The 14,175-nt window shown below is 40.0% G+C and overlaps 1 protein-coding gene across 1 annotated transcript in view; it reads right to left on the minus strand.

Annotated features, from left to right (window-relative positions):
* MTMR12 (myotubularin related protein 12) overlaps window positions 1–14,175 on the minus strand; it is a 56,840-nt gene that overhangs the window by 29,207 nt on the left and 13,458 nt on the right. Inside the window, exons 6-8 of the mRNA XM_008057175.2 lie at window positions 12,787–12,880; window positions 8,802–8,931; window positions 76–151 (exon numbers count right to left, since the gene is read on the minus strand). Of these exons, the coding sequence (XP_008055366.2) occupies window positions 76–151; window positions 8,802–8,931; window positions 12,787–12,880 (300 nt within the window). The remainder of the gene's footprint in view (window positions 1–75; window positions 152–8,801; window positions 8,932–12,786; window positions 12,881–14,175) is intronic.

The raw sequence follows: 14,175 nt of genomic DNA on the forward strand, positions 1-14,175 counted from the left end.
GCTTTAAGTAGGATCGTTTTGCCAGGATGAACCACTAAACAACCCATGCCTCTCAGAATTTCCAGATGCACTTACTGGTATGCCGTGACCCTGAAAGCGTTGCACATCCTCTTCAGGAAGAGGGGTGGGGACAACAAAGTATGCTGGCAACCTAAAAGAAAGAGATGTTGTCAAGTTTTAGTACTACACTTAATTCACAAAGTATGAAAGCTCAACTTCAATGAACACAAGTAAACTAAGCAGAGTGTTATGACAAGAACCATATTTCCCCGTTAAGAGGACCAGCTCAGATGAACTATTGTTCTCAGTTTGGCATAAAGTACTCTGGCTAAATAAGTCAGGAATCTGGGTTCAAATCCTGATTCTGCCTCAGATTCTGCACTATCCTATGTAAGTTATTCTACCTCTCTGGATCTCTTTCCTTACCCATAAAATGATGGGATTGGAAAATATATCTAAAAGCACATGAATTTCAAAATTGAGAGTGATCATTCTCATCATATAGTAATCACATAAGCACCTGTGCTGCTTTCAGTTAAATTAATATGAAAACCAGTAATTATGATGATTGCTGCTATTTGTCAAGTGCTCTGACCACAGCAAACATTGTGCCAGACTCTGTACTAATTACTTAACATGAATTATTCATTTAGTCCTTACAACAACCCTATGAGGTATGTACTATTTATAAATTCCACTTGATAAAAAAACTGAGACACACTTTGCTAAGATCCTGCTTACACAACTAGTAGGCATATAGTGGAGCTATGACCTGAACTCAAGCAGTATGACTTAGTGTCTAAAAAGAACATTTAGTGTCTAAAAAGAACAAACCTGTTAAGTAGTAGAACATGGCAGGGTTAGGTTTTCAAAGTTGCAGAGATCAAAGATATATGGGGATACTGTCTATTCTTTTAGTCAGCATACATAAGTTTCTGTGAATAAGAAGCCTATTTACCTAAGTTCTAGCACTATGACTCTGTAAACACCTTTGCCTCAAAGAGCTTGAAATAAAGTCTCATGAGAAATAAGGTGCTTACTGGCATCAAATTACACCAGAAGATAATCAGATGGTGTTTGTACGTATGTTGCATGTTTGACATAATCAATTTCTAGGTGATGGAGCAACATATTATACATCACCATGGGGATGTGATCATCAAAATTCAGACTTTGGAAAACTCTATCAAACAAATGGCCAGGTTTCTTCAACAAATTGCAAGAAAAACATAATGGTGTGAGAATCTATAGATTAAGCAATTTCAGAAGCCTGTAAATCAATTGCAAGATATCACTCATTGAATCTTGATTAATAATAAAATGGATTAAAAAGATGAGAGTGAAACTGTTTTAAATGTTTATAAAACACTGGGGAAAATCTGAACTCTGGATATTAAAGAATGTGAAATGTGAAATGTGTGATAATGGCTTCATGGTTATATTTTTTAGAGTTTTAATTCTTAGGACCATACATTTAAATATTTATGAATAAAATGTCATGAGCTCAGGATTTATTTCAAAATAATCCAAGGGAGGGTAAAGTGCTGGAGGGTTGGGTTTAAAGAAAACAGGATTAGTCATGAGTTAATAATTGTTGAGTCTGGGCATTGGCTGGAAGGGAAGTCATTATATCCTCTTTTCTTTTATACTGCTTGAAATTTTCTTATCAAAGAAAACTTTAAAGGTAATTAAGAAAGAAAAACATTCCCATAAGATTGTGATATAAAACCAGGTTTAGGAATCACTGGTCAAGGCTAAAATAACTCAATCTACCAAAACTAAAGAATATTTGACTTCTGAAGTTCTGAACTGCTTGAAATATTTTCTTAAATGTCTGCTTGAATGGCCGAGTGGTAACATAACCCTTCTTTAGGTGCAGGCACTGAAGTAAAAACCTCTTCACAGATCCAACGGTTCTCAAACTCAGGCTGCCCGTGAAAATCAAGTAGGAAGATTAAAAAATTACCAATGTCCAATAGCTACTCAATAACTATTAAATCAAACCTTAAAAGCCCTCCAGGATGAAAACTGTAGTTCTAGAAGATCCTGATACTCAAAGTATGCAACAGCATGTCCTGGAAGCTTAAAAGAAAAGCAGATGCTTGGGCTTCACCCCACCTTCTGAATCAGACTCTGCATTTTTAAAAAATCTTTACTTATTTAAAAAAAATTTTTTTTCAATAGTTTTAGGGATACAAATAGTTTTTGGTCTGGGCTTTAAGAGACCATTGTATCCAATAGGTGATTTTTTGTCCCTCTACCCCTTCGCCGTATCCCCTTCTGAGTCTCCAGTGTCCATTATACCACTCTGTATGTTTTTGCATATCCTTACTTTAGCTCCCACTTATAAGTGAGAATGTGTTTGGTTTTCTGTTCCTCAGTTAGTTCGCTAGGATGATGTTCTCCAATTCCCTCTAAGTTGTTGCAGAACACATTATTTCATTATTTTTGATAGCTAAACAGTATTCCATGGTGTATATATGCCACATTTTCATTATCCACTGATCAGCTGATGGGCATTTAGGTTGATTCCACATCTCTGCAACTGTGAATTATACTGCAATGAACATGCAGGTATGGGTGTCTTTTATACATAATAACCTCTGTTACTTAGGGTAGATACCTAGTAGTAGATCAAATGGTAGATCTACTTTTAGTTCTTTGAGTAATCTTCACACCACTTTTCATAGAAGTTGTGCTAATTTCCATAGAGGTTGTAAATTATAGTACAGTATACACGCATTCTCTTTTCTCTGCATCCATGCCAGCATCTATTGTTTTTCTGATTTTTTAAACAATGGTTATTCTGACTGGTGTAAGGTAGTTTACACTGTGGTTTTAATTTGCATTTCCCTGATGATGAGTGATACTGAGCATTTTTTCATGTTTGTTGGCCACTTGTGCATCTTCTTTTGAGAGTTGTCTGTTCATGTCATTTGACCACTTTTTAATGGGATTATTTAATTTTCTTCTTGTTAATTTGTCTGAGTTCTTTGTAGATTCTGGATAATAGTCCTTTGTTGGATGTACAGTTTGCAAATATCTTCTCCCATTCTGTAGGTTGCCTATTTACTGTTATTTCTTTTGCTGTGCAAAAGCTTTTTAATTAAATTAAGTTCCACTTGTTTATTTTTATCTTTGTTGCATTGGTTTTTGGGATTTTAGCCATAAAGTCTTAACCTAGGTCAATGTCCAGAAGAGTTTTACCTAGATCTTCTTCTAGGATTTTTACGGTTTCAGATCTGACATTTAAGTCTTTAATCCATCTACAGTTAATTTTTGTATATGGGGAGAGACAGGGATCAAGTTTATTTTTCTGCATGTAACTGTTCAATTTTCCCAGCACCATTTGTTGAATAGGGTGTCCTTTCCCCAGCGTATATTTTTGTTTGCTCTGTCAAAGATCAATTGGTTGTAGGTTTTCCGGTTTATATCGGGATGATCTATTCTGTTCCACTGGTCCATGTGTCTGCTTTTGTACCAGTACCATGCTGTTTGGTTACTACAGCCTTTAGCATAATATGAAGTCAGGTAATATGATACCTCCAGCTTTGTTCTTTTTGCTTAGGATTGTTTTGGCTACTCTGGCTCTTTTTTGGTTCCATATGAATTTTAGGATTGTTTTTTCTAATTCTGTAAAAAATTGACATTGGTAGTTTGAAAGAAATTGCATCAAATCTGTAGATTACTTTTGGTAATATGGTCATTTTAACAATGTTGATTCTTCCAATCCACAAGCATGGGATGTTTCTCCATTTTTGTTTCCTCCACAATTTCCTTCATCAGAGTTTTGTAGTTCTTGTAGAGATCTTTTACCTCCTTGGTTAAATATATTCCTAAGTATTTTAGCTGCTATTGTAAATGGAACTGAGTTCTTGATTTCATTCTCCGATTGGTCACTATTGATGTATAGCGGTGCTACTGATTTGTGTGTGTTGGTTCTGTATCCTGCAACTTTACCAAATTCATTTATTAAGTCCAGGAGTCTTTTGGAGGAATCTCTAGGATTCTCTAGGTATAGGATCATACTGTCAGCATGCAAAAATAGTTTAATTTCTTCTTTTCCAATTTTGATCTTCTTCTTGTCTTGTTGCTCTGGATAGGACTTCCAGTACTATGTTGAATAGCAGTGGTGAAAGTGGGCATCCTTGCCTTGTTCCAGTCCTGAGAGGGAATGCATTCAATTTTACTCTGTTCAGGATGACACTGGTTGTGGGTTTGTTATATATGGATTTTATTATTTTGAAGAATGTTCCATCTATGCCTATATTGCTGAGGAGACTACATTTTTTCAAACTTTTCAGGACAGTCACTTGTGGAGTCATTTAAATTAGATTCCTGGCTCCTTGCTCAGTAGCTCATGCTACAAAGCTGAACTGGGGCCCTATGGTTTTAAAAAATTTGTATGTCTTCCCAAACTAGGGAGCCTAAATATTTTACAGTTAGTTCACCAGTTGATTTTCTCTTTCACCAAAAAAAAAAAAAAAAAAAGTACATCTTCCCAAACTAGAGAGCCTAAATATTTTACAAATAGTTCACCAGTTGATTTTCTCTTTCACCAAAAAAAAAAAAAAAAGTCAGAACCAAGTGTATGAGCAAACGTACCCTCCATCACCCAGCACAGGAAGATGCACAGAGACAAAAAGCACTGCAGTCAGTGAGGGGTGTTGAGGATGTCCTCTTCTACCCGCTTACGTCTAGGTGGATTTCATGGAGTATCTACTGTGAGACTTCCAATGGATACAGCAATTTTAATCCTCTTTACTTGCAAAGTAGTCATTTTAGTCATTGGGGTGAGTATAGAATGCAAAATGAATGACTCTCTTAATATAAGATGTCTTTATTCACAGAAAGTTATATGATCCACTCAGGCTCAACCCCAGAGCAGCAATATATCTCCCTGTGCCAGCATCAGTCTACAGGTCCCTCTGTGTTGTACAAACCCCACAGGGCTATACACCTTTCTGAATCTTTACAGGGAGGTGGGATGAGAGAAAGGCTTTTTATTTTATTTATTTATTTATTTTTGGGTTGGAGTCTCACTCTGTTGCCCAGACTGGAGTGCAGTGGCTGTTCCCGGTCACTGCAGCCTCGAACTGCTGGGCTCCAGCGATCCTTCCGCCTCAGCCTTCCGAGTAGCCGGAATTACAGGCATGCGCTACCACGGCCGGCTAATTTTTTGATTTTATTGTAGAGATGAGGTCTTGCCTCCCAGGCAGGTCTTGAACCCGTGGGCTCAGGCAATCCACTCACCTCAGCCTCCCAAAGGCGCGGGATTACAGGCTGAGCCACTGAGCCCAGCTGAGAAAGGCTTTTTTAGTAGGAGAATGAAAAAAGATAAAGAATAGGCATGGAATAGCTATAGCTCTGAACTTGATGAAGATGAAGCGGATACTCAGTTTCTTATTTTTATTCAAACTGATTGAAGCTCCCCTCAACCCCAATTACTGATGGGGCTTTAACTAATTTATTCATTCTTTCTCCTATTTATCGTGCACCTCTTAGAAGCCAGGCCCTGTGCTTGGTACTGAAGATAAAACAATAGCAAAAACAGTGTCCTTGATTTCACAGAGCTGTAGGTTGCAGAAATAAACATTAACCAAATAAGGATATAAATAAAAGCAACCTCACGATTGCAGAAGTGCTAGGAACACAGGCATACATTGCAGTGAAAGCCTTACAAGGAGGCCTTAGTCTTGGGAAAGTTCTCTAAGAAAGTGGCACCAGTCAGGCTCGGTGGCTCAGCCTGTAATCCCAGCACTTTGGGAGGCTGAGGCGAATGGATTGCCTGAGTCTGCGGGTTCAAGACCAGCCCGGGAAACTTGGTGAGACCGCGTCTCTACAATAAATCAAAAGTTAGGCGGGTGTGATAGCACGCACCTATAGTTCTGGCTACTTAGAAGGCTGAGGCAGAAGGATCGCCAGAGCCCAGCAGGTCAATGCTGGGGTGGCTGTGAGTGTGCTACCGCACTCTAGCCTGGGTGACAGAGTGAGACTCCAACTAAAAGAAAGAAAGAAAGAGGCACCTAGGCTGAGATCTGACTGATGAAGTGGAATTAATTATACTTCTACAGCTAGAAGGAAAAGGTACTTCCAGATGAGAGACTGCTAGGAAAGGACAGTAGCAGGAGAACAGTGTGGCCAGAGGGGTATATCATAAAGTCAGAGTCAACTCATGAAGGGCCTTGGAGTGCTTACTGAAGGCCCTGTTCTATACCAAGAATAGTGGAAAGCCACTGAAGCAGGGTGTGATCATATGCTTGTGAAGAAGCCCTCTCACCTGCTGTGTGGAGAATGGATGCTAGGGTGCCAGAGAGCATGGGGGAGACCTGGAGGCAGCCACTACAGTTGTCCAGGGGAGAAACAATGCACAGCCTTTCCTGTATCACCTCCATGGGACAGAAAAACAGAGGGTGGAGCAGGTCGGGCAATCCAAGGGGTGTGTCTGCACTGAGTATTCCAAGCATCAAAATCTTGCTAAAGCTCCATTTTCCGCAGTTATCACTAATGAAAAGCTTCCCTTTCTGCCCTCTCCATCAGGTACATTTTTGGCATGCTAATATCTATGCAAACACCAACAAATCAGTATGTGGCAGGATTTTTTTAAAAAACAATTCTGGGACTGCAGATGTCTTATATTATTATCAATGAAATATTACAAACTATTACCTCCTAGGAGCAGGGATTTGTAACCTCTTTCTAGTAAGAGCTAGCTTTCCCCTTTCAAGTTTTATAACTGGGACAGAGGAAAGAGCAGGGTAGAGATGACAGTGAAATTAGCTTCGGAGGGGGGTGTCAGGTACGCAGGCCACTTCCCAGTGTCACCACAGCTCATGCTGTGACGGGGTAGGGAAGGTGGGGAGGCCTAACCTTGTAATGTTTGAGGTTGCTCAAACTCAGAATTGATCTGCTGAAGAGGCCTAACAGAACCATGAATACAAAGAGCACTACAAAAATACAACACCCTAGGAAACTGTTAGCATGGTACTAGGGAATATGTTCCAAAATAATAAGATTCAAATTTATAAAAACAGATTATGCAGAGTCATTCTTTAAAAATGTAGGTCAGCCGGGTGCAGCGGCTCATGCCTATAATCCCAGCACTTTGGCTGGGAGAAGCAAGAGGACTGCCTGAGCCCAGAGGCTTATGACCAGCATGGGCAACTTGGCCCAACCTTGTCTCTACAATAAATTAAAAAATGAGCTGAGCATAGTGACAAACACCTGTGGTCCAGCTACCTGGAAGGCTGAGGTGGAAAGATTGCCTGAGCCCAGAAGGATGAGGCCGTGGCGTCTGTGAGCGTGCCACTACACTCCAGCCTGGGCGACAGAGTGAGACTCCAACTCAAGTAAATAAGTAAGTAGGTAAATAAATAAATAAATAAATAAAAGCAGATCAAATCTAACTCAAACAAGTAAGTATGTAAGTAAGTAAATAAATAAATAAAAGTAGGTCAGATCCCCTCTACCTCTGCTCAAACTCTCTTCCCCCATCAGCTCAGAGACAAAGAAGCCTCTGGGCCCACACAGCCAGTGGTCTCTCCCCAGCCTTATCTCCGACTCCTCTTTCCCTTTTTGCTCCTCCCCAGTCCAAGGGCCTCATGGTGGTCATTATACAAGCCTCTGGCCTTACTCTTCTGCCTGGAACACTCCTCCCTCAGACATCCTTCAACTCAGTTCTTTGCTTCCTTCAAGGCTTTGCTCAACGGCCACTTCCACAGGAAACCCTCCTGTCCAACCCTCCCCACCATTATCTCCAGCACGCCCTAATCCCTTGCTGGATCTGTTTCCTCCATAGCACTTATCTTTTAATGTTTCTAATTTACTTCTTTATTCTATCACCATCTTCCTCCTACTAGAACGAAAGCTCAAGGAGGGCAGAGGTTTTTAGGCGGCCTATTGACTATCCTCTTTAATAGCTAGGGCACTGTCTGGTACATGGGAGACTCTCAAAAATTTTTGTTCAGTGAATAAATGAAGTGTTCGATAAAAGGAAAGAAAATATACAATATAAATTCAGAAATGCCTCTATAAGTTTTATACTTAGATTACAGATACAACAAGGGCAACAACAACAAAAAGATACAAATTTACTTTCGAGTATTTAAGAGACACTTTTAGAGTTTGCTTAAAAAGCTAGTACTGATATGGAGAAAGAAACTGCTGGTGGGAATGTAAAGTGCTACAATCTCTGTGGAAAACAGTTTGCAAACAGTTGTGAGTTTCCTCAAAAAGTTAGACAAAGAGTTACCAGGTAATCTGGCAATTCCACTTCTAGACTATATACCCAAGATAAATAGAAGCATATATCCACACAAAAATTAGTACATTAATGTTTGTAGCAGCATTATTCAGAAGAGCCAAGAAGTGAAAGCAACCCAATTGACTATCAACTAATAAATGGATAGATAAAATGTGGTATATCTATACCATGGAATACTGTTTGGCAATAAAAAGAATGAAATTCTGATACAAACTACAAAATAGATGAATTCTGAAAACATTATGCAAATGAAAGAAGCCAGTTATAAAAGACCACATATTACATAACTACATTTATATGAAATGTCCAGAATAGGAAAATCTACAGAGACAGAAAGTTGACTTGCCTAGGGCTGGGGAGGAAAGAGGTATTGGGGGAAATGGAGAATGACTGCTAATGCATATGGAGTTTATTTTTGGAATGAGAAAAATATTCTAAAATTGACTGTGATAATAACTGCACAATCCCATGGACATACTAAAACCCGCTGTACACTTCCAACAGGTGCATAGTAGGGCATGTGTCCAGCACTGCTTACCTCTCACAGACTTTATAGCCTTCATTGACACTCACTGCTTTGTACTTCATGTTGCCTTTGGTGCGCTCCAATTCCCAACACCAGTCCTCAAGTGTATCAAACATAGCTGTATGGTTCTGGGGATTGGTGGCTAACAAAACAAAATTTAACAGACAAAACCTTTTCATGAAGCACTGATTTTCATTATGTGACAGTACCACTTCAGGTCCGCTTCCTCCACTAAGCCCATTTTTATCCAAGTAGAGTGAATTCACTGCTTAATGCTAACCTTGTTTCATTTTTTGTCATTAATTCACAATTATGACTGAGGCTATGTCTTTTTATATCATAGGAAAGGAGGTGTTCTTGTTCCATTCCTTGCAAAAGTAATTTATAACTCCATTTTCAGTAATCTGGCCATGAGATAATTTATATAACACAAAAAGATTGTGTGAAGCACTAAAAGACAGGCTTGGCACAGATGCTAAAACGGTGAAATATTTTTAGCTCTACCCATATGTGCCTAAGATGGCAAACTAATTTGAATAGCATCTCAGGTTCTTGAATGTAAATCCTCTTTCAGTTGGAAGATGTACTGCCTGCAAGAGGATTGTCCAGTGTGACAACTGGTTATTGAAGGCTGTAAACAGATCAGACAGCCCCAGTGAGTGTCAGGGCCAGTTAGCCAAAGGCTGCATCCTGGTGATGGGTTCTTCTGTCCCTAGCCTAGTCCTGCTACCACCCCCTAGGACGAAATGCCCAGGAACACTGCTCTTGCAGTCCAGCAGACATGTCCTTGGTCCTCTCTCAAGCCATGGCACTGCTTTCCGGGGGTGACATGCACCAAAATAATCTTGGGTATTAACACAAATTCTATCACAAATAGTTTAAGTCTTTGCACATCTAAAAAATCAAATCTGAGAAAAACAAAGTGTTTGCTAAAACTATCCCCACCTGGTCCTTTTAATAAAAACAAATCATAGCAAAAAAACAAGAACAAAGATGATAATAGTCAGCGCTTATTTGGTACTTACTATGTACCAGGGAGTGTTCTGAGCATACATATTACATTTTATTAACTCAATCCTCACAACTCTATAGACAGACAACAAAATAGTTAATATTCTTCCCTCCGTTTTATAGATGTGGCTCAGAAAGGTCGAGGAACCTGCCTAAAGCACAGAGCTAGGCAGTGATGGAGCTGGAATTCTAACCCAGGCAGCTATAAAGTAAATTTCCATAGAATACTAATGGAAAAAAAAATTCTCTCCATGGACATAATAATACATTCCCAATTCAGCACAGTGGGTCATTTTCTTAGCAATACAGGAAAATCTTTCCCTCAAATGTTATGTCATAAGCATTTAAGACTCTCTAGACAAAACACATTTGTGAATTATTAAGCCAGGGAATAATCAAAGGTATTCAAACTGGAAAGCACTCACCTCTACAAACCCCTATTCAATTAAAAAGTGAATTTGTCATTTAGCATCTATAATCTTTACTTCTCAAAAAAATGAGAATAGGAAGGAAGAGAGAAGAAGTATGGCGTTAACATAGAATAAAAGATGCTACACATCCTAGGCCTCTGGCACAAAAAGCCACCAGAGAGTAATGAAAGTGCCAAGGTCGATCAAGGTAAGAGTTTCACCTTCATATCCCCACAGGACATAAGGAAGACATAAGGAAGAGTCAGAATTCCTAAAAATAGAGTATCATTTTTCAAATAGATACTCCATAAATGTTTATATGAATTATTGTAGAAAAAAGTCATATTTGTATATCTCGTATTGCCACAAGCTGTTAAGCCAGCATTCAGTTAATCAGCACTTACATATATAGCTACAGTAAAAAGATATGTCATTCACAAAGATGAACTTACTGAATTAAGGGATAAATTTTATGTTCAGTCTAATATTAGTGCCAAGTGTACTTCATGCAATTCTCTGAGCATAATCTGTCCTGAATAATATGCAGTTTTATTCTCAAATAATTCTCACTTAATGACTGTGACCTATGTGCTCTGAATTTAACAATTTATAATCTTCACAAGACTTCAAGGGAAGCACTAATATTGATGTTTTTAAAATGAGAAAACAGGCCAGGTGTGATCGCTCAGCCTGTAATCCCAGCACTTTGGGAGGCCAAGGCGAGAGGATTGCCTGAGCCCAGGGGTTTGAGACCAGCCCAGGCAACTTGGTGAGACCTCGTCTCTACAATAAATCACAAAAATTAGCCAGGCATGGTGGTATGCGTCTGTAGTTCAGGCTACTTGGAAGGCTAAGGCGGAATGGTTGCCTAAGCCCAGCAGGTTGAGGCTTGGTGGCCGTGAGCGTGCCACTGTACTCCAGCCTGGGTGACAGAGTGAGACTCCAACTCAAAAATAAACAAACAAACATAAAGTAAAATAAAATAAAATGAGAAAACAGAGACTCCTAGAGTTAAGTGTCATCCCCAGGATCACATAGCTACAAAGCAGCTTGGTCAGGATTTGAACTCAGGTGAGACAGACACCAAAATGCCTACTTTTTTTACTGAATCAGCAGAGTTCCCAAAATGCAACATGCTCTCTGAGATGTCTACATCTCTGTACATGCCAATTCCACTTCCTAAAATACTCCTCTAAGGCTGCCAGATGCTCCCACACCTCCAAGATGAGCTTTGGCATAGCATTCTCCCTTTGACAGTCTGTCCTCCCCAGAGTGGGTGGGCGCTTCCATCAGAGGATACACCACCCCACTACCTTTCCTGTTTGACATCATGCTCCTTGAGGACAAGAATTGAGTCTTGTTCACCTTCATATCCCCCCAGGACTTGGCTCATAGCAAGCATTCAATGAATGTTTACTAAATGTACAGACCATGAGAAAGCAACTCTGTGCTCCAGAAAGCCTTATGACAAAGCCTTATGTGCTTTTAAAAGAAACTGTCACTTCCCTGATAAAAAAGCACATAGGACTCAGGATCACCAAACATCAATTTCATGTTAAAAGTAGTTGGCAGAACAAGTGAACAGACTGAGGTGGAAGAAATAGAGAAGGATAAAGACAGACATCTGTGAAAACATGTCTAATGCTAGGCATTGTTAATGGCTAATTCAGATGGCCAGAGTTTCTTTTTTTAAAAATTGCTCTTTTGGCCAGGCTCAGTGGCTCAGCCTGTAATCACAGCACTTTGGGAGGCCGAGGTGAGTGGATTGCCTGAGCCCGCGGGTTCGAGACCCGCCAGGGCAACTTGGTGAGACCTCATCTCCACAATAAATAAATAAAAAAAAAATCAGCCGGCCATGGTAGCGCACACCTGTAATTCCGGCTACTCAGAAGGCTGAGGCGGAAGGATCACCGGAGCCCAGCGGGTCGAGGCTGCGGTGGCCAGGAGCATGCCACTGCACTACAGTCTGGGCAACGGAGTGAGACTCCAACTTAAAAACAAACAAACAAAAACAAAAATTGCTCTCTTTTTCAGTGACCTGAATGAAAACATTTGAAACTTTAAGTTTTCTCTAACTAAATTAGTTTTATGATGTGCTTTTCTTACGTACAACAGTTCCATTTTCCCCAAAATATTTGCTACAAAGCATGTTTGGGATGTTTAAAAACTTTCTAGAATGCAAGAAATTGTCTAGAGTCTTATAAACTGAAATCAGGTATATTTAAGTGGAAAAAAGAGCCCAGTGACAAGCACAGTTACTTTACACTTGTCTCTATCTTGTTTCTCTATAGTCTCACATTCCTAGTACAATATATTGTTTTTGTCTTTCATAAGATGCAATCAATCAAACAATTCCTTGCAAAAGCAAGCAAACAAGCCTAAAAGATAAGTTAAAACAAAAATCACAGGGGAAAAAAAGAAGCAGAAACCTGAATGAATCACTCAAGCAAGAGGTGACCAATTGCTAGAGAAGAGAGGAAAAAACCCTACGCATGAATGAGCATTTCCCAGCTGGTTGCAGGCAGGAACTGGGAGGGTCTTTCCTATCCTCAAATTAAAAACTAGAAGACACTTACCTGTATTGTTTTGTGCAGCAGTTGCATAAGAAAACAGAAACAATCGTTTAAGCAATTTAGGAGCCTGGGTATGATGAATAATGCCACTGACAATCTAGAAAGTAACCAATCAAAGGATATAGTTATGCTTTTGAAAGATAAACACTAAGACAGACAAGAGTCAAAATGTCTAGGTCTCAGTCATGCAAATGGGGCTCTGATGGACTATACATTGATTCTTATTTTATCTATGATGTTAGCTTTTCAAATAATGCCAAATCAACAGAATACTAATCATTTTGTCAAGTTTTCTAAGAACTCTGAATTTCTAAGAATATTTTAAGAACAGTCTAATTTCTTAAAAACAAAGCGCTGCCGGGTATGGTGGCTCACACCTGTAATCCCAGCACTTTGGGAGACCAAAGCAGGAAGACTGCTTGAGGTCAGGAGTTCAAGACCAATCTGGGCAACAAAGTGGAGACTCCCATCTCTACAAAACAATAGAAAAATTACTCAGGTGTGGTAGCATGCGCCTATAGTCCCAGCTACTTGGGAGGCTGAGGCAGAAGGTTCACCTGAGCCCAAGAGCTCAAGGCTGCAGTGAGCTATGATTGTGCCACAGTACTCCAGCCTGGGTGACAGAGTGAGACCTTGCCTCAAAGAAAAAAAAGTGACAAAAAACTTAAATGTCATATTAAGTCAGATACTCTAAAATATCTGACCTGTCAAAGACTTAAGGCTGATCAGATAATAACCAAGACACTTAGCTGTTCTGACCCACTTGTTGTGACCTTTAAGACCTTCTTCTAGCTGGGTGCAGTGGCTCACGCCTGTAATCCCAGCATTTGGGAGGCAGAGGCAAGAAGATTACCTGAGCCTATGGGGTTCAAGACCAGCCTGGACAACATGGCAAGACCCTGTCTCTACAATAAATCAAAAAGGTTAGCTGGGCATGGTGGCATGTACCTGTAGTTCCAGCTACTTAGAAGGCAGAAGATCACCTGAGCCCAGCAGGTCCACACTGTGGTGGCCATGAGTGTGCCACTGCACACCAGCCTGGGCAACAGAGTGAGACTCTGACAAACACACACACACACACACACACACACGAGACCTTCTTCTAAAAGACAAGGGAAAGAAATCAATCTATCATGCTTTCAGTTTGTCGACTATGCCAAACAAAAGTATGTTTGATTAAAATGATTGTTCAAGCCGGGTTCGGTAGCTCAGCCTGTAATCCCGTGCCTTTGGGAGGCTGAAGTGAGTGGATTGCCTGGGCCTGTGGGTTCGAGACCCACCTGGGCAACTTGGCAAGACCTCATTTCTACAATAAATCAAAAATTAGCTGGGCGTGGTAGCGCACGCCTGTAGTTCCAGCTACTTGGAAGGCTTGAGGCGGAAGGATCGCCA

Source organism: Carlito syrichta, unplaced genomic scaffold, assembly GCF_000164805.1.
Source record: "Carlito syrichta isolate Samal-C Ts95f unplaced genomic scaffold, Tarsius_syrichta-2.0.1 Scaffold302842, whole genome shotgun sequence".
Taxonomy (NCBI): Eukaryota; Metazoa; Chordata; class Mammalia; order Primates; family Tarsiidae; genus Carlito; species Carlito syrichta.